We start from the raw sequence: 25,406 nt of genomic DNA on the forward strand, positions 1-25,406 counted from the left end.
GAAATGTAAATAAGTAGAATATCCAATTAAAAAATACATTTAAAAATATATACAAAGCAGTATCTTTATCGCTAAGGAAAATACAGGAAGAATTTATCAGGCTGAAGAGAGAAATGAGCACAGCCTGGAAACAGGAGAAAGAAAAAAAACCAGGTGTAACTTATTACAAACACCAAGTACCACTGAGAACACAAGCAACACCACCAAAAAATCAAACAAATGATTGCAATCAATACACCTTTCAGAAACATCTTTAAATACAAAAGACCTCAATTCTCCAACCAAAAGACAAGGGTGGTAGACCAATGGAACAAAATCAAAGAATCCAACAACAGTACACGTAACTTCAGCCATTTAATATTTTACGAAGATGCCAAAATTATAAGTACAAGGAAAAAGCATCTTCAGCAAACGGTGCTGGAAAAACGGGTTGTCTACATGCAAAAGAATGAAATGAGGGCCATACCTGCCAAAATTACCCTGCATAAAAACTAACTCCAAATGCATCAAACACTGAAACACTGAAATTGCTACAAGAAATATGGGGGGCGGGGGGGATAATCCTACATGGTATTGGTGCAGAGAAAGACTTTCTCAATAGGATTCCATTTGTCCTACAATTGGCAGGTGGGACTTGTCAAAATGGATTCTGCACAACTAAAGAAACAATTAACAGGGTGAAAATTAATCCCACAGAATGGGAGAAAATCTTTGCCAGGTATACATCTGACAGAGGATTAATATCAAATTCTTGATATTATATTATACAAAGAACTCAAAAAGCAAAGAGTCAAAAAAGCAAGTACCCATTTAAAAAAAAAAATGGTGTCAGGCCTTGGAGCCTCCCCTTGAGATGGATCCCAAGTGGGGTCAGTCACTGGACCTCCTTTCCCTCAGTCTCTTCCCTATTTTTGTCCCTGCAATTCTTTTAGACAGGAACAATTCTGGGTCAGTTTTTGACTGTGGGTTGACAACTCCAGCCCCCATTCACTGTTACTGTTATAACAAACTGATCTAGTTGCCCTGGAAATCATTGTGTAAGATCTTCAAAAACAATACAAATGATTCTCCTGTATGATCGAGATACACATTCACGGCCTGGCACTTGGCCTCCTACCACACAGAAATTTGCTCAGCATGTTCACTGTTACTGTGTTCATAACAACTCGAAAGTGGAAACAACCTATGTCCCTCAACTGACAAACTGATATTCAAAATGTGGTACAGATGCACTATGGAATACTGTACAGCTGTTAAAAAGAAGGAAACGATGGAACTTCTATGTAAATACATGGAAGTATAATACATGAGGAAACCCAAACTCACAAAGAGAAATGTCCCTTTTTTCTCTCTGATCTGAGATTCCTAGCTCCAAATCCTCAGACATGAGTATATAAAAGGAAAGCAAAACGAGACAATTTCCTTTGTGTTTACAGAAGTAGTGTGAGAAGGCAGTAGAGAGGAAAACAGCAGGGCACAAGTGATCTGAAGGATAGGAAAACATGGGAAAAACACATGGAGGCGTGTAATTAGAGTGCAAGAAGTGATGAGCAAAACAGCAGTAAGGATATCTTAGTCATAAAGAATATGACTTACTATCTAAAAATACCAATAATACATATAAGTGTGTGTGTATGTATCATATATACATATATACATATATATGTATACACACACACACACACATATATATATAACATATAATTTAAATAAAAATTTCCCATCTTGGCTGATAATGCTTCCCACAGGTGCCATAGAGTATCTAACAAAAACCCTAACACCAAGCATGAGAAGCCCCTCTTCTGAGTTTTTGGTCAGGGTTGTCCAAGAGACTCCCAAACATTACAGGCTATTGCCATTGCCCTTGGTAGCCTCCCAGAAGTTAAAAGTGAGTCTCTATTGCTGAAGACACTACTTATTTTAGACATAGGACTCAGAAGATTCGAGGTGGCTCTTACCTGGAAGCCTCCTCCTTCTAATGAGGACTAGCTTTCAGAGTAACAGAAGGTGCCTTATGAGCTTCCAAAGGAGGGAAGCACTCCATAGTCCTCGCCGTCTACAGCACCTAACAACCACAGTAACAGCCAGCATGACACATAACCATAAGGGCTCAAGAGTTGTATGCACACTTCAGCAATAATCAGTAGCTCTATACTTACAGCCTACTCAACAAAAGGAAAATATTGCCTGGCACTACTAGAAACCTATCCAACTACACGGGGCTCTGAGCTGCCATATATCTTAGAGGAGAATCTGCAAGCGCTACTTTACTAAACCAGAATAATCTCTAACTATATTCTAAATATCCACCTTTATATCCACGGATAAGTTGTATTTCTCACCCTTCACCAAGAAGACTTCTATTTGCAAAAGATGGAGACCACTACAGAAAACAACTAATCAAAGTGTAGTTGTAGACCCCAGTCCCAACTGATTCTACAATACAACTTCTGTACCTAAGGCTCAGAGGCCATTTCGGGAAAAGGAATGGAAAGATTATAAGGGCCAGAGGATCAGGGATTACAAGAAGCTAAACCCATGAGGTCTCAACAACACAGCTGCCTAAAGATGACCTGAAGGATGATACCAATGAACAATGGCACTAATGTGGAAGGGAAAGCTCAGGAGGCCTCAACCCTAGGCAGGAAACTACAGGCAATGAAGGAATTAGGAGACACAGAACAACTTCACAGAGTAGAATCCACTCTATCAAGTACACACATTAGAGTGGGAAAAAAGTCTCAAACACAAGAAGACAGATAATATTTAAACTATGATGGGATGAAAACAGAAATCAGTAACAGGAAGAAACAGAAAAGCTATGACATATGAAAATTAAACAACAGACTCCAGAATGGGCTAAAGGAAACTTGGAACAAAAATCTCTTAGGACAAAAAAATGAGAACGACAAAATCTATGACATACAGAAACAAACAGACCAAATCCCACTTCCACTAAAAGGGAACTTTACAGCAATAAATACAGAGATATGAGATAAAAATATCAGTGAGATACTCACACAATCATTGCTTGTTGCCAAACCTGCCCACCTAAAGTCAATCCCAGGGTCCATGTGGTATCAGCAGAGGCAACTCTCACAGCCTGTCCTCTGACCGCCATACAAGCACCACAGCATGCACACACCTACCAACTGACACACAGCCACACTAAATAAATAAGGAAATACCACGGAAACAAAAGAAGGAAGGAAGGAATAAAGAGGGAAAAGAGATAAAAGAAGGCAGAAAAGAAAGGAGGCTGCCAAGCTGGCTAGCCAATAAACTGTTTTGTGGCAACAATCCCGGCACTAAACCGATGAGCCTGGGATATAATAAAAACTGTGATAATGAGGAAGGAGGTCATAGAAGAAGAGAAAAATAATATGAGCATGAGGGGGGGGAAAGGAGGAGCGTCAGTCCCTGGCAAGTGTCAGGGCTATTCCTGTAATTCTAGAAAACAGTGGATGTACACACATAAAAATGCAAGTTTGAGGTTGGGCTGTGTTATATAGCAAGTCCCAGGGCATTGAGATCTCGTCTCAACAAAAGAAAACAAACAAACCTTAAAAAAAAAAAAGAAAGAAAGAAAAGAAAAAGAAAAGCAAAATTACAGCCAAGATATGAGGGAGACTAAGTGGAAAAACACTAACCTAGCACATATATAGTCCTGGGTTTTATGCTATACAATAAAGGAGAGAGAAAAAAAAATTTTCAGTCAGACAACCTAATAGCATCCTGAAGGAACTAAAACAAAAAAAATAAAAAAATAAAAAAAATAAAAACCTGAGCCGAAAATGAATAGAAGGAAAGAAACAATAATGAAGATTAGGATGAAATAAATAAAATAGACCAAAAAAGCAGAAAAGAGCAACCAAACCAAGCTCCTGCTCCTCCCACCCCTGCTCCCACAGGAGGGGAAGATGAACTAAAGAACAGGAAATACTAAGGGAAAGGAATGAAAGAGGAACCAATATACAATAGATATGACCATATACAATAGATATGACCATATACAATAGATACCACAATATACAATAGATACCACGATATACAATAGATACCACAGTATACAATAGATACCACAATATACAATAGATACCACAGTATACAATAGATACCGCAATATACAATAGATACCACACAAATAAGAAACAGACGATGAAGAAGTACAGACTTATTTAACTCAGAAGAAATTCATAAGCAATCACAACCTACCAACACTTAATCATAAAAATAGAAAGTCTAGATAGATCAGCAAAGGAAGTGATTCAGCAATTACAACAAATACCATTTAAGAAAAGCCCAAGATTTATGGTTTCTAGGACTTATGGCTTCCACGCTGAACTCTACCAATTTATTTTGAGAATAAAAATCAGCCTAGGTCTTATGGTGCATGCTTTAAGCACTGTATAAATTTCCTTCAGTCCTTGTGTACATGATTATATGCCAAGTATAAGTGAACTCATATTTGGACTTCATTAACTCACTCAAGGAAACTATCTATGTGTGCCTTAGTTATTAGACTGTTACCGATGTGAGCAGACGCCATGACCAAGGCAACTCTTATAAGGACGGCATTTAATTGGGGCTGGCTTACAGATTCAGAGAGTCATTATCATCAAGGTGGGAACATGACAACACACAGGCGGGCATGGTGCAAGAATTGCTGAGAGTTCTACATCATGTTCTGAAGGCAAACAGGAGAAGACTGTCTTCCAGGAAGCTAGCACAAGGATCTTAAAGCCCACGTCCACAGTGACACACTTCCTCCAACAAGGCCATACCTACTGCACCAAGGCCACACAATCAAATAGTGGCACTCCCTAGACCAAGCATATTCAAACCACCATAATATGCAAATAGTCCAAACACTCTAAAATCCAAATACATTTTATCTAAAACAACCACCTCAGATAAAAGATACTAAACCTATTTTGCCTTCATATGTATCTAATTTATTTCAGTTAGCAGATGTCCCCTAAGCTCACCAATGTTACTACAAACATCAAAATTCCTTTCTTTTTAAAGGATGAACAATATTAATTACATATTCATAACACATTTTACTTTCCCGTTCATTCTGGACATCTATGGTTACTTCTACATCTTGCTATGATGAATAATTCTACAATAACATGGTAGTTAGTTTTTGTCAACTTGACCCAAAACTAGATATACCTGGGAAGAGGTATTTAAGAGTTTCAATTTAAAAATTGAACTCATCAGACTATTCTGGACATGTCTGTCTGTAGGGCATTTTCTTAATTGCTAACTTATATGGGGAATGATCCAGCCCACTTTAGCTATTTCTAAGCATGTGGACCTGGGATGGTAACCAAGCAAGCCAGGAGAGCAATCCATTAGGACCCGTTTCTCAGTAGTTTTTGCTTCAAACTCCTTCCTTGAATCCTGCCTTGACTCCTGTTCCTCTCCCAAGTTACTTTTGGTCACTTTTTCATAGCGACAGAAAGAAAAGCAAACAGTAATAACAGGAGTACAGATAAATCGCCACCACACTGATTTCATTCATTTGCATATATCCCCAGATGTATGTTTCCTAAGGTTATAGGGTAGTTCTAGTTTTTTGTGAAGTTGTTGTTGTTGTTGTTGAAAAACTTTAAAACTGTACAAAGAAATGTAGATTAAAATCTCAATGAGCTGGCAAGATGGCTCCATGATTAAGAGCACTCGATGCTCTTGCAGAAGACCAGAGTTTGGTTTCTAACACTCATACCAAGTTGGCTCACTATCTACTATAAATCCAACTCCAGGAGACCTTGATAACCTCTTCTAGCCTCTGTGAGCACCCACAAGCATGTTGACATATGTGCATACACATACAAATAATAGCTCTTTTTAATAACACAATGAAGTACTATCTCATACTTGTTCAAACAGCTGTTATAAAAACATACTAAGAATCGAATACTTCAGTGGTATACTACTATACTGGCATACATAAGGTTACCAGCATATATGTCTCTCCCACAACCAAAATACAAAAGATGACAAATACTGATCTTGTTGGCCTTTGAGGATTCCCCAAAACATGTTCATTCCATTCACCAGAAATCTTGACAAATATCAAATAAAATATCATACCAAGCCACATCAGAATCAAATTGTTTAAACATAGCAATAAAAAAATCTTAGAAGATCAAAAATGAGACTATTTCAGGCTTACCGACAATAACTCAAGATAAAGGACAATAAAAGCATGCTTTCAAAGCTTTAAAAGAAAATCATTTTCAACCTAAAAGTCTATACAAGTTTTGAGTCACTTGATGTATTATAAAAGCATCCCCTTTCCCTGTCCTCTTCCTCCCCATTCCTCAAACTATGCAACTCAAACTGGCTTCAAACTCATAATGTTCCTGCCTCAGCTCCCTCAGTGGCAAGATTACAGATGTAAATTATCACACTGCTGATAACATTGCCAGACATGACAAACCTCAACCAATTATCCTCTCTGAATTATTTTTCTAAGGCTATTTTAAAAATATGTCTAAACAAAATTAAGATTAAAAACTAAGAAAATACTTAAGTACAGGCTAGCACAGAGCTCCGTGAGGGATTAAGGGTCATAAATAAAGTCCTGGAATGATAGGTGACAGTGTCCGGGTAGGAAAATGCTCTGCAGGCTCTTGTGCCACACACTGGTCCCCTGTGCCAACATAATTCTGTGGCATTCTGAAATAACTGGGGTTAAGCCCAGCTAAAGGGAGCAGATGGCTAGGGCCATGCTTGCTACGATAACAGCAAGTAGCTGAGCCCTTTCTGTTACTATGTGGCACCATAATGTTCTGCTCAAACACATGAGGCCATGCAACCTCTGAGATAGTGAATCAAAATAAATCCTTCCACCCTAGTGAGAATATAACATTCAAATTCGAGGAGTAAGGAGGTTGCAGGCTAGAGTTCTCTAAGAAAATAGAACAGACAATAATCCCTATTGTGTCTAAACACCTTAAACAACACAGACAAACTATGGGAACACATTATTAGTGCAAAATTAGACAAGTAAAAAAACACAGTAATTAATATGTCCAAGGAAAACAAAAACTATAAAAGAAGTAAGTCACTTTAGTCACAATTGTAAAAATGTGGAATACTAGTGACAAACTTCAATATATCAGTACTGGGAGACTACAGGAGAGCACAAGGAATCAGGAAGCACAATACGGGAGAAGCCTGTCACTGTAGAGACAAGAGTGAGGAACAATATGATCAAGCAATGGATACTAGTGACTGTCCTTGAAAAGATGGGAGTAAATTTTACCAAATGTTATAAGGACAATAATAGATTTCTAAACAATCTGTTCTTACCTCAGGGGGCTCACATAGCTTGTCATCACTTGTCAGAGAACGACCACTTGCACAAGAAGCACAATCCGAGATGTCCAGGGCCCCCTCATCCTCTTCATACTCACTAGGCCTGGCAGGATCTTCTGTGTCACTGTTAATCTCCCAGTCAATAACCTGTAATTCATCTAAAAAATACAGTTTTACCCTTATTAAGTTTATATCCCCTTAATATTTATTTTACAAACATGTTCTCAGTAGTTGGTGTGCCCATAGCACAGGATGATTTTTACAAATACGCCAACAGTGAAAACTGTTTGATTCTCTCTCTGGTCACAGTTCCTCCAAACGTTTACCCAACCTCAAATATTTATTCAAGTAATTTATTCAATTGTTTTGGAATCCTTATAGTTTCTCCAGCATGTTCAAGAAAATAAGATATACATCATTTCTCTTCTCTTAAACATCTTTATGTTTTTTGAATTAATATAATGAAGAAATCCCTCTGTATAAATACACAGAAAGCTGCCTGATTCTTCTACATAATTCAGTAGTCAGGGCTATCAACGATCCAAGATTTATTTATAAAGTCCATTGGTAAAAAAAAAAAAAAAAAAATAACTTTCAGGGCTTAAAGTGATGGCTCAGTAGTTAGGAGTACTGACTGCTCCTGCAGAGGACCTAGTTTCTATTCCTGGTACCTACATAATTTAAAAAAAAAAAAAAAAGTCTGTAATTCCTGCTCCAAAAGGATCCAATGCCCTCTTTTGGCTTCCACAGGTACTGCATGCATGTGGTAAACATACATATACATAAAATAAAAATAAATCCTTCCGGTTTCCATCTGCACCGGAGCTGACCCTGTGCCACAGCCCTCCATACCTAAATCCCACCAGGAGAGAACTGGTCTCCCAGGAGTGCTGGCATACATGCTTGTAGGAGGGACAAGCCACAGTCAGAAACAGCAAGACCGGTTAACACCAGAGATAACCAGATCGCAAGAGGCAAAGGCAAGAACATAAGCAACAGAAACCAAGGCTACTTGGTATCATCAGAACCTAGTTCTCCCACCACAGAAAGTCCTAAATACCCCAATACACTGGAAAGGCAAGACTCTGATTTAAAAATCACATCTCATGATAATGATAGAAGACTTTAAAAAGGACATAAAAGAATTACAGGAAGACACAACAAAATAGGTGAAAGATTGACAAAACCATACAGGATCTAAAAATGAAAATAGAAACAATAAAGAAATAACAGAGGGAGACAGCCCTGGAATTAAAAAACATAGGAAAGAGATCAGGCATCATAGATGAAAGCATCACCAACAGAATACAAGAGATAGAAGAGAGAATCTCATGTGCAGAAGATACCATGGAAAACATTGACACAACTGTCAAAGAAAATGCAAAAACTCCTAACCCAAAATAATCTAGGAAATTCAGGACACAATGAGAAGACCAAACCTAAGGATAATAAGTATAGAAGAGAGTGAAGATTCCCAACTTAAAGGGCCAGTAAATATCTTCAACAAAAGTATAGAAGAAAACTTCCTTAACCTAAAGAAAGAGATGCCCATAAACATACAGGAAGCCTATTGAATGCCAAATAGACTGCACCAGAAAAGAAACTCCTCCCATCACATAATAGTCAAAACATCAAATGCAAAAAAAAAACAAAAAAAAAAAAAAACAAAAACAAAAACAAAAAAAAAAAACAAAACAAAACAAAGAAAGAATATTAAAAGCAGTAGGGAAAAAGGTCAAGTAACATAGAAAGGCAGACATATCAGAATTTCAACAGACTTCTCAACAGACTATGAAAGCTAGAAGATCCTGGCCTGAGGTCATACACACCCTAAGAGAACACAAATGCCAGCCCTGGCTACTATACCCAGCAAATTTCTCAATTACCATAGATGGAGAAACCAAGATATTCCATGACAAAATCAAATTTACACAATATCTTTTCACAAATCCAGCCCTACAAAGGATAATAGATGGAAAACTCCAATACAAGGAGAGAAACTACACCTAAGAAAAAGCATGAAAGTAATCTTCTTTCAACAAACCAAAAAGAACATAATTCCACCTGTAACAACAAAAACAACAGGAAGTAACAATCACTTTTCCTTAATATCTCTTAGCATCAATGGACTCAATTCCCCAATAAAATGACATAGACTAACAGAATGGATATGTAAAGAAGACCCAGCAGTTTGCTGCATAGAGGAAACACACCTCAGCGACAAAGACAGACACTACCTCAGAGTAAAAGGCTGGAAAACAATTTTCCAAGCAAATGTTCCCAAGAAACAAGCTGGAGTAGCCATTCTAATATCCAATAAAATCGACTTTCGGCCAAAAGTTACCAAGAACTCAAGAAGTTAGACTCCAGTGAAACAAATAACCTTATTAAAAATGAGGAACAGAGCTAAACAGAGAATTCTCAACTGAGGAAACTCACATGACTGAAAGGCACCTAAAGAAATGTTCAACATCCTTAGTCATCAGGGAAATACAAATTAAAAGGACCCTAAGATTCCACTTCACACCAGTCAGAATGGCTAAGATCAAAGACTCAGGTGACTGGTAAGGATGTGGTGAAAGAGGAACACTCCTCCATTGCTGGTGGGATTGAGGTCTGGTACAACCACTCTGGAAATCAGTCTGGCAGTTCCTCAGAAAATTGAACATAGCACTACCTGAGGACCCAGCTATACCACTCCTGGGCATATGCCCAGAAGATGCTCCAACATGTAATAAGGACACATGCTCCACTATGTTCATAGCAGCCATATTTATAATAGCCCAAAGCTAGAAAGAACCCAGATGTCCTTCAACAGAGGAATGGATACAGAAAATGTGGTACATCTACACAATGAAATAGTATACAGCTATTAAAAACAATGACTTCATGAAATTCGCAGGCAAATGAATGGATCTAGAAAATATCATCCCATGTGAGGTAACTCAGTCACAAAAGAGCCCACATGGTATGTACTCATTGATGAGTGGATATTAGGCAAAGAGCATTGAATACCCAGGATACAACCACATGAAGCTCAAGAGGAAGAAGACCAAAGAGTGGATACTTCAGTCTTACTTAGAAAGGGGAACAAAATAATCAAGAGAAGTAGAGGGTGAGAGGGATCTGGGAGGAAGAGAAGAGGGAGAAGGGGAAAAGAGGGGCAGAATCAGGTATGGGAGGAGATGGAAGAGATGACAGACAATCAGGAAATTGAACAGAGGTGTGTAGCAATGGGGGATGGGGAACTTGGGGTAGTAAACAGAAAGTACCAGACGCCAGGAAAGCAAGAGCCTCCCAGAACCCCACGGAAATGACATTAGCTGAAATACCCCACAAAGGGGAGGGAGAACCTGTCAAGACTATATCCAGAGGTTGTTAGATTTGGCCCCCAAGTTGAAGGATGGGACCACCCACCTATCTCCAAAATTTTAACCCAGAATTTCTCCTGTCTAAAGGAAATGCAGGAACAAAGAGTGGAGCAGAGACTGAAGGAAAGGCCATCCAGACATTGCTACACCTGGGGATCCATCCCACATGCAGACACCAAACCCAGACGCTATTGCTGATGCCAAGAAGTGCTTGCTGACTGGAGACTGATACAGCTGTCTCCTGAGAGGCTCTGCCAGATTCTGAAAAATACAGATGTGGATACTCGCAGCCAATCATTGGACTAAGCATGGGGATCCCAATGGAGAAGTCAGGGTAAGGACTAAAAGAGCTGAAGGGGCCTTATCTGGCATCAATGGGAGGGGAGGCCCTCGGTCCTGGCTTGTTGCCCCACTGTAGAGGAATGCTGATTCGGTGAGGCGGAAGTAGGTGGTGGGTGGAGGAGCACCCTCATAGAAGCAGGGTAAAGGAGAATGGAATAGGGGTTTGCAGAGAGGAAACTGGGAAAGGGGATAAAATTTGAAATGTAAATAAACATAATATCCAATTTTTAAAAAAGAAAGAAAAATCTAAAAAAATAAATTTTTTATAACTTCACAATTTTATTCCAGAAATACCTTTCATCAATGGAAACAAACTAATTTAGTTTCATTTTACCTCATAAACATAATCTCATTATAACTTTAGAAAATTTTAAGACAAAAAGCTAAATTATGCATATATATATATAATACTAAATATGCTAAATCTAATCTGCTACACCTATATAACTGAAAGTGATTGTCACAGATAAACTAAACTGTAAGGTATGATATATAACATACATCTTTCCTACAGTTCAAAGTACAAGTACTCAGAGAGCTAAAATAATAGATCTCACTCAGTGGAAAGAGCATCATTTTCTTCCACTAAAAGGAAGTAATAACTCATTACCAATATACCAGATTTAATACCTGACTAGAAGTTAAAATCTTAAAGAAAAAATATAATAAAGTTAAAGTATAGTACGTGCACTGAAGGGGTGGCTCAGCAACCATCATGTGCCCTTTTACAGTCCAAACCGTCTTTCAATAAATTGAAGACATTTCATAGATCATGAAATAGAGTATATATAAGGAAATAAAATATTTAATTCCCAGCTTTGTGTCGTAGTATCGGTCATCTATTAAAGGTTTAAAGGAATTAAAGGGAGGAATGGGGTGAAGGGAGAACTGAGAGATGAGATGCTCCAACAGCTGTGTGCACGGGTTCAGACTCCACGGATCAGCTTTATAAGAAAGTCAACCATGTCACACATTCTCACAGTTTAAGTATTCTAATTTTTCATTTGTTGGCTAGTGTGTGAGGATGCACATATACATGCGTGTACATATATGTAGAGGTCAGAAGTCAGAGTCAGGTATCGTCCCTACATGACTTTCAACCTTATATTTTGCGGTTCTCATCCAAAGCAGGATGAGTTGACTAACTAGTTGGTTTGTAAGAACTAAGATCGTCCTTTCTCTTCCATTTCAGTGTGTCCAGCTTTTAAAAACAAAGCAAAGAAACACACACACACACACACACACCATGGCTACTAGAGGTGGAGATCAAGTCCTCACACTTGTGCAGCAACACTTTACTGATGTAGGCATTTCCCCAGCCCCTAGCTTTTGTTTTATACAACAAGATCTCAATATAGAACCAAGCTTGGTTGTGAGGCCATAAGTAGGCCAAGCTGGCTCACCTAGGCATCTTGAGAGCTGGCCCTGCAGGTATGAGAGCAGGAGAGCTGACCCCACCCCTAGCCAGCTGCAGTACTCAGAAAAGTGAGGCCAGCCCAGAGCTGGCCCTGCCATTCATCTCCAGTGCAATGGCATGAATGAGAGAGAGAGAGAGAGAGAGAGAGAGAGAGAGAGAGAGAAAAGAAAAAGAAAAGGAGGGAAAGAGAGACCTTCTACTGCCCCTCACCTCTCCTACCTGTGGCCCTAGGGCCATAAGAGCAAGAGAGCTGGCCCTGCCCCTCACCTGGGCAGCACAGTAGAGCTGACTCTGGTGGTGGGGTTGCCAGTGAGCTGGCTCCAGGGTCATGAGAGTGAGAGAACTGGTCCTGCCCCTCACCAGCTGCAACACTTGGGAGAGTGGGCCCTACACCTCATCTGAGCAGGAAAGTAGAGCTGGTCCTAGTTTTGGGGGGTATGAGTAAGCTAGCAATGAAAGCATGAGATCAGGAAAGCTGCCCCTGCCCCTTGCTGGGTTAGGCACTGAATGAGCTAGCCAGAGTAGAGCTAAAGGGCTCCCCCTAGTGGTGCCGGTGCAGGAGAGCTGGTGGGCTGGACAGTTCATATACCTCTTAGGCCCAGACCCAGGGCTTAGAGTTGGCCCTCCACAACAACTACCTCATCAATGAACTAACTGCTGGACTGTGTGAAGGGGCTGGTCCTACAGATCCAAAACTACAGGATCTCCACAACACAGGACAACAACAGGATATCTAAGAGGTGTCCCAGTGAAGTTCCAGATAGTGCAGCAGAAGCAAGAGGCCTGCTACCAGACCAACGAGACACTGCAATGAACACTGTAAGCAAAGAAGTGTAGACAAAAGGGTGTACTGTGAAACATACTGTGACACACCACAACTTTCACAATGAGTTTTTTTTTGTTTGTTTGTTTGTTTGTTTGTTTGTTTTTGATGTGGGAGTTCAAAAGGGTAAAGGGCGAGTAAAAGGGGACAGAGAGATGAGTGGAATTGGGATTGGGGAACATGATGTGAAATTCCCAAAGAACTAATAAAATGTTTTTTTTTTAAAAAGCAAAAACAAAATAAGAAGTCACTGTAATATCTATCTTTTAAAGTTGTCATGAGAAATATTATGCAAGAAAATGTTTCTAAAGGGCTAGACATAAATGAACTCATAATTTATAATAAATAAATCAATTCATAAGAAATACATAAAACTACTACTGAACCCAATAGTTAACAGAAACTAGACTTCCTACAAAACCAGCAATTTACCTTCAGTGTCTCCGTCTTCTGGACATAAGACAGTCCTGTCACAAAGCCTGTCGGCTCTCGGGCCATGCCCACCATCTCTCTGTAACTCAGGAAGTGTCTTATCTTCATCTGAGAAGTCGCTTTCACTCGAACTCCATGTTATATGTGCAAGCTGACTGGCGCTCTTACTTGTAGTTTCTGTTGCAGAAAAAGAAAAGACAAATTCAGCTGATGATTGTTATTCATCAGAATGAGATTTTATGCATATTTTCCTTTTGTTTTGTGTTTTGGTTTTGGGGTTTGAGACAAGATTTCTTTGTGTTGCTTTGGATGTCCTGGAACTCACTCTGTAGATCAGGCTGGCCTCAAATTCAGAGATCCACCTGCCTCTGCCTTGAGTACAGGGCTAAGATTAAAGGCCTGGATTTTATACATATTATTCAGATAAAGCCACAAGCATGAAAACTCTACAGACAATGAAAACAACCTGGTGTTAGATCTTCCTAAACAATGTTCCATGAACAGCTCCACAAGGAGTCTTTGAATTGAAGCCAAGGACAAAAGCTGAAGATCAAATAAGTTATTTAAAGAAAAAGACAGAGAAAAACAACCATGAACATAGACTCAGACATAACATTATTTACAACAATATGCTCCTTACATTTTCCAGATCTCATAAAAATATTTGTGCTTCAATCTACTAAATAAATGTGGTTGATGGTTTTTTGGTTGACTGGATGGTTGGTTGATTTTTGCTTATTTGTTTGTTTTTTTGTTTTTCGAGACAGGGTTTCTCTGTGTAGCCCTGGCTGTCCTGGAACTCACTCTGTAGACCAGGCTGGCCTCGAACTCAGAAATCCGCCTGCTTCTGCCTCGCAAGTGCTGGGTTTAAAGGCGTGCGCCACCACTGCCTGGCAGTTGGTTGATTTTTATTTTGGAGGATTTTTGTTGTTATTGTTTTTAAAAATTGTATCTTAAAATTCTTACTAATAGGCTATTGTAAACTAATTTTTAAAAGTACCAATTCTAGGAAGTGCTTTACATACCTTTCCCCACTGATCTCTATTCATAAGCCTTTTATATCTTTATCTTGGGTTAGCTATCACCATGTTATATATAAGGTACATTGGTACAAACTTTGAGCCTTTCAGAATATATTGTATATCATCTATATAATAAAAAAAAATATTGTGAGTCAAGTATGTTCTAGCCTAAGGAAATTATCTCAAAAGAACATTTTGTAATTAAATAAATGTAGCAACTCATTTACTATTTAGTTTTCTCTCAAAGCTGAATATACAACTACAATAATATACATTAACCATATTTATTAAAAGAAACATACCTTTTTCTATATATCTTAAAAATTAAATATAAATATAATAAATAAATATAAGAGCATCAGCACTAAGAGAAACATATAATGATGAACTACTACCAAAAGGTATTGCAAAAAGATGTCTACGGTTTATGCTACAAGACAGTATTAGAAAGTTTAAAAAAACATTTTGGGGCATTTTATTTTCATTCACATAGAAAAAGATCACTGGCTATGGAAGTAGCTCAATGTTTAGACAGTTTGTCTAAAGCACAGAAAACCCTGAGTTTAAATCCTCAGAATCCTCTGTTGGAACACAGTGGTACATGCCTGCTATCCTAGCACACAAGAGGTAGAGGCAAGAGGGTCAGAAGTTCAAGGTCAGCCTCTGCTACACATTCAGCATCAGCTTGAGATACATAAGACCCTGTCTCAAAAGAGGGGAAAAGAAAAAAAAAATGTAAAGGAAAATGAAATGATAATATGGCTTAGAATGTTTAGTCTCTGGATCACAGAAAGTTACTCCACTACACAGAATTCTGGGCAAGCCCACATCCAGCTTTTTACGTCATCAGACACAACAAGTGTTGGCATCAGGAATTTATCTATCTTCCTGGCTCACCTAATACAATAACCAAGAAAACCCTCAATCATATACCCATTTCCCAAATGTGCAATCCAAGATGTGAGCATTTAGCTTATTTTCCCAAGACCAGTGAAGACAGAAAGATCTCTGAAATCACAAGGCGTCACTTTTCTATCCACCCCAGGGAGATGGGTCCACACAGGCACATAGAGCCTGAATTGACAATCAGGGAGCCTCCATGGGTTTGACCTAGGCCTTCTGCATATATGCTATGGTGTGTAGCTTCGTGTTCTTGTGGGACTCCTAACAGTGAAAGCAGGGGCTGTCTCTTGACTCCAGTGCCTACTTTTGGGACGCTTTTCTTCCTACTGGGTGGCCTCTCCCAGCCTTAATATGAGGACAAGTATTATAACTTGACATGCTATGTTTGGTTGATGTCCCTGGGAGGTTGAACCTTTTCTGAATTAAAGCAGAGAAGGAGTGGATGGGGGTTGGGGAGAGAGACAGGAAGGAGAGGAGAAAGGGAAACTGTGGTCAAGATATAATATATGAGTAAGTTATAAAGAATAAATTAAAAATTATTTAAAAAAAAAAAAAAAGTAAGCCCAGTAAGGGTACTCAAAATGTAAGCAGTCACCGGCAACACCAGAAAAACTGGGTAGATTGTGATGGAGATGAATCAAAAATACCTTTTGCGTTCATTGCTTTTAACAGTGAAGATGCAAACTATCCAAACTGTGACAGTTTACAAATTTTTTTTAAAAACCACTGAAAAATAGTCTTAAGCTCATCATCAATAAATCAACATGTTAGGTTTGGGGAATTTAGTGAGGTGGTAGAAGGCCTGTGTACAAGTCTAAGGACTCCAAAGTTTTGGTCTCCAAAATAAGAGGTTAAAAAAAGGAATTAAAACAAAACACTGTTACCTGTCTTTGGTCTTGGAGATAATTCCAGGTGCTTCTCTGTAATACCTGTCTTTTCACTTGTTAATGACTGCAGGGGAAATAATAATAATAATAATAATAATAATAATAATAATAATAATAATAATAATTTAACTTACATGACTCATGTGGAAAAGGCTACACATCACCAACACTATTTTGTACAATATTCAGTATTAAATCATACTCTCCTTAACATAGCCCTCTGCATTTTTTTATTCACCAAATGAGTATTCCCAAAACATGCAGTCCTTAGAGACAAACACAAATTTATTTTCATATTTTTCAGGTCTCTAACCTGAACTGTTGAAACATTTCACATAATAGTCAATGTCAATGACTTCTCATATATATAATTACCACTCATCACTACCTTCAACCATAATATCTTTAGTTTATAACATCATTCCTTTATAATTTACAACCTATATAAACGTTAACTGGAACTGGACTGACAAGAGATTCTGAATATACACACATTTCACAAGTATACACTTTATAAAGAGTAGTATGCTCAATAATTTCATACCTGACAGCATTCATACTGTGCATAACTTCTACAGAGAATAAGGAAGAAAACACCAACTGGACAAAATAATTAAAGGAATTCAAAGCATAAAAAATAAAAGTAGTGCTTTGAAAAATAAGAGAATTCCAAAGAAACTAGCTACAATAGGCTAGATACTCAGGACCTTCTCCATTCATGACAAACAGTTTTATAGTTCTCTTACCAGGGTCTCAGAGGTGTCCTGAAATCCTTCTCCACACTTGAGCCATGCTTTAGAGAGAGAGTCAGCTACTTCCACTGTCTTGAAATTTGCCCTTCTCAACTGCTGTGACCTATCTTCTAGAAAGGATGGGTGTTCTATACACCAATTCCTTTTCCTCTGCAGAAGTGATTTTTAAAGAAAAAGAAAACCAACTTTGTTATGATACAATTAGCAATATAGAACCCAGGAATGGCTACAGTAAAAACATAGTGTTTGAATGCCTTTGAACCTTCACATAGATATAGATAGCAAATAAATAGTAAAACCAACTATTTCATTAACTGTTGAAAAAGCATTTGACAAAATACAACACCCCTTCATAGTAAAAGTATTGGAGAGATCAGGAATTCGAGGCCCATACCTAAACATAATAAAAGCAACTTACTGCAAACCAACAGCCAATATCAAATTAAATGGAGAGATACTTGAAGCAATCCCATTAAAATCCAGGACAAGACAAGGATACCCACTCTCCCCATATCTATTCAATATAGTACTCGGAGTGCTAGCTAGAACAATAAGACAACAAAAGGAGATCAAAGGGATACAAATTGGCAAAGAAGAAGTCAAGATATCACTATTTGCAGATGATATGATAGTATACTTAAGTGACCCCAAAAATTCTACCTGAGAAAGTCTATAGCTGATAAACAACTTCAGCAAACTGGCTGAATATAAAATTAACTCAAACAATTCAGTAGCCTTCCTTTATACAAATAATAAACGGACTGAGAAAGAAATTAGAGAAACAACACCCTTCAAAATAGTTACAAATAATATAGAATACCATGGTGTGAATTTAACCAAACAAGTGAAAGATCTGTATGGCAAGAACTTCAAATCTCTCAAGAAAGAAATTAAAGAAGACCTCAGAAAATGGAGAGATCTCCCATGTTCGTGGATTGGTAGAATTAACATAGTAAAAAATGGCCACCCTACCAAAAGCAATCTACATATTCAATGAAATACACATCAAAATTCCAACACAATTCTTCAAAGACATGGAAAAACAAAAAACCCAGGATAGCAAAAGCAATTCTTAACAGTAAAAGAACTTCTGGGGGAATCACCATCCCTGATCTATACTATATCCTATGATCTATACTATAGATCGATAGTGATAAAAACTGCATGGTATTGGTACTGAGACAGACAGGCTGATCAATGGAATAGAATTGAAGACATAGAAATAAAACTATATACTTACAGACACTTGATCTTTGACAAAGATGCCAAAAATATACAATGGAAAAAATTAAACATATTCAGTAAATGGCGCTGGTCTAACTGGCAGTCTGTATGTAGAAAAATAAATCCTTATTTGTCACCCTGCACAAAGCTCAAGTCCAAGTGCATCAAGGACCTCAACATAACACCGGATAAACTAAATCTATCTAATAGAAGAGAAAGTGGGAAAGAGCCTCAAACTCATTGGCAAAGGGGCTGGGGAGAAATTTCCTAAACTGAACTTCAATGGCTCAGGCCCTAAGATCAAGAATCGATAAATGGGACCTCATGAAACTGAAAAGCTACTGTAAGGCAAAGGACATAATCAATGGGACAAATCAGCAACATACAGATTGGGAAAAATCTTCACTAACCCCACATCATATAGGGGGCTAATATCCAAAATATATAAAGAACTCAAGAAGCTAGCCTCCAAGAAATGAAACAACCCAATCAAAAAATGTGGCACAGAGCTAAACAGAGAATTCATAACAGAGGAATCTCAAATAGACCAGAAGCGCCTAAAGAAATGTTCAAAGTCCTTAGTAATCAGGGAAATGCAAATCAAAATGACCCTGAGATTCCACCTTACACCAATAAGAATAGCTAAGATCAAAAACTCAGGTGACAGCACATGTTGTTGAGGATGTAGAGAAAGAGCACTCCTCCACTGCTGGTGGGATTGTAAACTGGAATATCCACTCTAGAAATCTATCTGGCGGTTCCTCAGAAAACTGGAAATAGTTCTACCTGAAGACCCAGCTATACCACTCTTGGGTAGAAGATGCCCCACCATGCCTCAGGGGTACCTTATTTATAATAGCCAGAAGCTGGAAACAATCCAGATGTCCCTCAACTGAAGAATGGATACAGAAAATATGGTTCATTTACACAATGGAGTACTACTCAGCTATGAAGAATGAGGACATCCATCGTGAGTTTTGCAGGCAAATGGATGGAACTAGAACATATCCTCTTCAATGAGGTAACTCAGACCCAAAAGGACATGCATGATATGTACTCACTAATAACTGGATATTAGTCAAAAAAGTAGAGAATACAGATACAATCCTCAGAAGAAGGTTAACAAGCCGAAGGGCCCAAGTAAGGATGCCTTAATACTACTTGGGAGGGAGAAGAAAGTAATCACCAGAGACAGAGGGAGGGAAGGACTTAGGTGGGAGAAGGGACAGGGAAAGGTAAAGGGGAACATGATCAGGTATTGGGGTGGGGGAAAACAGGAGTGAAGTCCTGAGGGCCAGCAAAATGAATGGAAACAGGCAACCTTGGGAGGTAGGAAGTGGGGGAACCTCTAGAATTTACCAGAGACCTGGGAGGTGAGAGACACTCAGGACTCAGAGTGGGAACCTTAGATGAAATGCCCAACAGTAGGAGAGGGAACTTGTAGAGTCCACCTCCAATAGAAAGACAGGGCATCAAGTAGAGGGATGATGTTGCCATCCCACAGTCAAACACTCTAACCCAGGACTGTCTCTGTCTATAAGAACTACAGGGACAAAAATGAAGAAGAGACTGAGGGAAAGGAGGTCCAGTGACCAACCCAAATTTGGATCCATTTCAAGGGAAGGCTCCAAGGCCTGACACTATTATTGATGTGTGCTTACAGACCAGAGCCTAGCATGGCAGCCCTCCAAGAGGCCCAACAAGCAGCTAAAAGAACTAGATGCAGATACTTACACCGAACCAATTGACAGAAGCCAGGGACCCTTGTGGTTGAATTAGGGAAAGGCTGAAAGAGGCCGAGGAGGAGGGCGACCCCATAGGAAGACCAGCAGTCTCAATTAGCCTGGACGCCCAAGATCTCTCAGACACTGAGCCACCAAACAGGCAGCATACACTAGCTGGTCCAAGGCTAGCATATATAGTAGAGGACTGCCGTTCTGGCCTCAGTGAGAGAAGAAGCACCTAACCCTTGAGAGATTTGAGGTCCCAGGGAGGGGGAAAGGTATTGTTTGGGGACAGGGACATCCTCTTGGAGACAGGGGAGGAGGAATGGGATGAGAAACTGTCAGAGGGTAGACTGGAAGGGGATAATGATTGGACTGTAAAAAAAAGAATAAAAATAATAAAAAGTAAAATTTGATTCATAAATTAAAAAACAAAAACCCACCGATATGGAAGTGGAGTCCCTGGAAGTTTGGATTCCTTAGTGTTGGGGAATTCGAGAGCAGGGAAGCAGAAATGGGAGGATGGTGGGAGCACACCCTCATAGAAATAGGAGGAGGAGGAATGGGATAAGGGATTTTGGGGTAGAATAGGAGAGGAGACAACATTGAAAGGTAAATAAATAAAATATCCAATTTTTTAAAAAAGATAATGGGTCTGGCAATTGTAGTCGAACAGTCGAGACTTTTTGTCAACAATTTATTACAGGGATTTCATATAATCCTCAAGGACAAGGTATTGTGGAAGAGGCCCATGGAACTTTAAAAAGATTGGTGAGACATACTGTTGCTGAGACAAAGAATGATGTCGACCTGTGAGCCTGCTAAGTGCCCTGACAAAGGTGACTGAGAAGCTGTATTGGACATATGTTCCTGACCCACCTTTGCTTGGCTATATCCCAGATGGGATAAGCTGCCTTGCCTCAAGTTTTTAGACCTTGTGGGATAGAGAATCAAAAAGAGAAACTATGTCTCTTGTATTCTTCTTAAAGGTGCCCAGCTATTAGGACTCAATCATGTACTAGTCTAGAAATCAATCCAATATGAAAAATAACAGTCTACTTTTGGAAGACTGGATCTGGACTTTGTCAGAGACATATTTGGAAGTTAGCTGTAGCTTGCTATGATGTTACAATAGCAAGAGATAAAGTTGGGACAGGATCTAGATTTCAAACAAAGGTTTGTGCATGTTTTAAGGCTCTTTTAATTGTCAAGCTAAAATTGGTTTTGTCTCTTCTACAGTATTTATTGTAAGTTACATGGACTGTATAATTTCCAATTATGTTAGTGTGTTGAAACCTGGCATGCCTTTTATGGGGGTCTATCAACCAGCTTTCATCTCAGTGCCCTGAGTATTAGAAAACTTTTGATTCTCTGAAAAAAAGCTTGAAAGTGCTGGAAGAAATGAGTCAGGCTTTAAGCAGAAGCAAGAGGGTAGCAGGCTTGATTATTGCTGGTATGACAGCTTTAATTCCATTAATTGCTAGCACCACTGCTTCTGCAATAGCATTGACACAAGGAGTTAAGACAACTATTTTTGTTAACCATCTAGCAAAAAAAAAAAATGTTACTAATGTATTGAGTATACAAAAGGATTTATATAGGTTTCTGGAACAATGGATGATGCTCTATAACCCATTCAAATTATCTGAAGGAGGTTCAGGGTTCAAGAGTTAGGAGCCATCTCAAGTGTCATGACAAATATCATTGGAGTAGTGTTACTTTTGAAATTCACAATGATTGTCATTATAATCTGAAAAAAGTTTAAAGACACCTGTAGGATATTTGGCATAATCCTAACAACTCTCTGAGTGTGTTAACTTTGCATAGTGAGATTATGAATTTAAAGAATGCTGCTTTGTTGACCTTTGATGCTACAGATAATGCTGATAAAATTATCCATGGCCTGAGGTCAGTGTTTCCATTTTGGTCAAACCTCAGGAATGGCATATATACCTTGATCAGGCTACTCCTTTTTGTCCTGGGAATACTTTTATTCTTGCCCATCGTGTTAAAGCTTATCTTTAACAACATGAACATGTTGGCAGCCAAAGTACATGGCTTAAGCCTGAAAATGGACCCCCAGACAGAGTTATTAAATTAACAGAATGGCAAGCCAAGGACAGGTAAGATTCTGCACAGAGCCTTACCAAACTAGAGACAGAAGGGCATTGCTTTGGATAATGTATATTCCATGAGGGGTAAGGAAGGCATTCTTGTCAGAACAACCTAAGACAGGCTCAGTCTTGTTAATGAAATAAAAAAGGGGGAGAGGCGGAGAGCCTTTGGGGCTGACAAGGATCTGACATGGGTCAAGGACAAGGAAATGAGCTGCTTGGCAGGAATAAGACACTGGCCAAGGACAAGGAAGTAGGCTTCAGGCAGGAATCTGACATTAGGCTAGAACAAAGAAGTAATTTCAGGCAGGAATCTGACATTAGGCTAGAACAAAGAAGTAATTTCAGGTAGGAATCTAAATATTAGGCTAGAACAAAGAAGTAATTTCAGGTAGGAATCTAAATTTTAGGATAGAACAAGGAAGTAGGCTTCAGACATGAACATGACCTTGGACTAGGATAGGAAAGTAGGCTCGGATATTTGGTCATCCTGATAAACCCTTAGAAACAGTGATCACAGAAGTATTCTCGTAATTAGGTTTAATGCCTTGCTTGTTCCTTGACTATTTGAATCTATTGTATTGCTGGACCCTCAACCTAGAACTGTCCTTATTACTTGGATGTAATTAAAATGGTATAAAAGCAAAAAGGAGGAGGGGAGATGAAATAGAGGGTTCTAGGAAGGGGAAAGGAAGAAAGAAGATGACATCTGAAATGTAAATAAATAAATAAAATATCCAATTTAAAAAGATACAGGATAACACAGGTTATCCTGTGTCTGTATCCTAGAAGCCCTTGAAGAGGAAACACAAAAAAAATCCCTTAAAGAATTACAAGAAAACATAACCAAACAAGTGAAGGAATTGAACAAAACCACCAAGGATCTAAAAATGGAAATAGAAACAATAAAGAAATAACAAAGGTAGACTACCCTGGAGTTTAAAAAAAAAAAAAAAAAAAACCTAGAAAAGATATCAGGAATCATAGATGCAAGCATCACCAACAGAATACAAGAGATAAAAGAGAGAATCTCATGTGCAGAAGATACCATGGAAAACATTGACACAACTGTCAAAGAAAATGCAAAAACTCCTAACCCAAAATAATCTAGAAAATTGAGGACACAATGAGAAGACCAAACCTAAGGATAATAAGTATAGAAGAGAGTGAAGATTCCCAACTTAAAGGGCCAGTAAATATCTTCAAAACAAAAGTATAGAAGAAAACTTCCTTAACCTAAAGAAAGAGATGCCCATAAACATACAGGAAGCCTACAGAACTCCAAATAGACTGCACCAGAAAAGAAACTCCTCCCATCACATAATAGTCAAAACACCAAATGAAAACAAAAACAAAACAAAACAAAAAAAAAAAACAAAGAAAGAATATTAAAAGCAGTAGGGGAAAAGGTCAAGTAACATAGAAAGGCAGACATATCAGAATTTCAACAGACTTCTCAACAGACTATGAAAGCTAGAAGATCCTGGTCTGAGGTCATACACATCCTAAGAGAATACAAATGCCAGCCCAGGCTACTATACCCAGCAAAATTCTCAATTACCATAGATGGAGAAACCAAGATATTCTATGACAAAACCAAATTTACACAATACCTCTCCACAAATCCAGCCCTACAAAGAATAATAGAGAAAAAACTCCAACATAAGTAGAAAAACTACACCCAAGAAAAAGCAAGAAAGTAATCTTTCAACAAACCGAAAAGAACATAGCCACACAAACATAATTCCACCTGTAAAAACAAAAATAGCAGGAAGCAACAATTGCTTTTCCTTAATATCTCTTAACATCAATAGACTCAATTCCCCAATAAAAAGACAGACTTGACAGAATGAATATGAAAACAAGACTCAGCATATTGCTGTATCAGGAAACGTACCTCAGTGACAAAGACAGACACTACCTCAGAGTAAAAGGCTGGAAAACAATTTTCCAAGCAAATGTTCCCAAGAAACAAGTTGGAGTAGCCATTCAAATATCAAATCAAATCGACTTTCAACCAAAAGTAATCAAAAAAGATAAGGAAGGACACTTCATACTCATCAAAGGAAAAATCTACCAAGATGAACTCTCAATTCTGAACATCTATGCTCCAAACGCAAGGGCACCCACATTCATAAAAGAAACCTTACTAAAGCTCAAAGCACACACTGTACCTCACACAATAATAGTGGGAGACTTCAACACCCCACTCCCAGCAATGGGCAGATCATGGAAACAGAAAGTAAACAGAGACACAGTAAAACTAACAGAAGTTATGAACCGAATGGATTTAATAGATATCTTGTAGCGGGATATATTCCCACTACATTTGTATAAGGCTCAGTGACTGGGCTGTATGTGAGGTAGGTGGGGTGAAGAGTCAGAAGGAGAGAAGGAGAGGAAGGGGAGAAGACAAAGGAGAGAGAGGAGGATGAGAGAAGATGGTGGCACATGTCTGAGTGTCTCTAGCAGAGGTAGTTATTAATATCAAGGTTAGGTAATTGGGTTTATAATTCTAATTGTGTAGGCATCTTATTAATTGAGTATTTCCAAATATATAAATATTGGATAACCTTTAAGCTTTAAGAATCTTCATTCTACCGGGTACCGAGGCATGGGGTGTATTGTCTGGGGTTCAGTCCAGCTTTGTGTAGACAGAGAGGTAGATTGGCAGAGCCATACCCCATGCTGGCATCTCATGGGTGCCAGGGCCGATGTTTCTAGATAGCCTGAGCCTCGGGAATATGGCAGCTATCTGGGAACAGCCTGGAGCTGGTGCCAATTTTTAAATATTACACACAACAATATCTATAGAACATTTCATCCTAAAACAAAAGAATATACCTTCTTCTCAGCAATTCATGGTACCTTCTCAAAAATTCAACCATATAATTGGTCACAAAACAGGCCTCAACATATACACGAAAATAGAAATAATCCCATGCATCCTATCAGATCACTAATGGACTAAGGATGGTCTTCAATAACAATAAAAACAATAAAAAGCCCAAATGCATATGGAAGCTGAACAACGCACTACTCAATGATAACTTTGTCAAGGAA

The 25,406-nt window shown here is 38.6% G+C and overlaps 1 protein-coding gene across 4 annotated transcripts in view; it reads right to left on the bottom strand.

The window, feature by feature from the left end:
* Spidr (scaffold protein involved in DNA repair) overlaps positions 1 to 25,406 on the bottom strand; it is a 234,456-nt gene that overhangs the window by 196,701 nt on the left and 12,349 nt on the right. For 2 of the 4 annotated variants that reach the window (XM_076942502.1, XM_034515175.2), the window contains exons 2-5: positions 17,276 to 17,431; positions 16,527 to 16,593; positions 13,718 to 13,894; positions 7,327 to 7,490 (exon numbers count right to left, since the gene is read on the bottom strand). In XM_076942502.1, coding sequence (XP_076798617.1) covers positions 7,327 to 7,490; positions 13,718 to 13,894; positions 16,527 to 16,593; positions 17,276 to 17,431 — 564 coding nt within the window. Of the gene's footprint in view, positions 1 to 7,326; positions 7,491 to 13,717; positions 13,895 to 16,526; positions 16,594 to 17,275; positions 17,432 to 25,406 lie in introns of those variants that run through there. The other 2 variants (XM_034515176.2, XM_076942503.1) reach the window with 2 other exon arrangements.

The sequence above is a fragment of the Arvicanthis niloticus genome, chromosome 12, assembly GCF_011762505.2.
Source record: "Arvicanthis niloticus isolate mArvNil1 chromosome 12, mArvNil1.pat.X, whole genome shotgun sequence".
Classification (NCBI taxonomy): Eukaryota; Metazoa; Chordata; class Mammalia; order Rodentia; family Muridae; genus Arvicanthis; species Arvicanthis niloticus.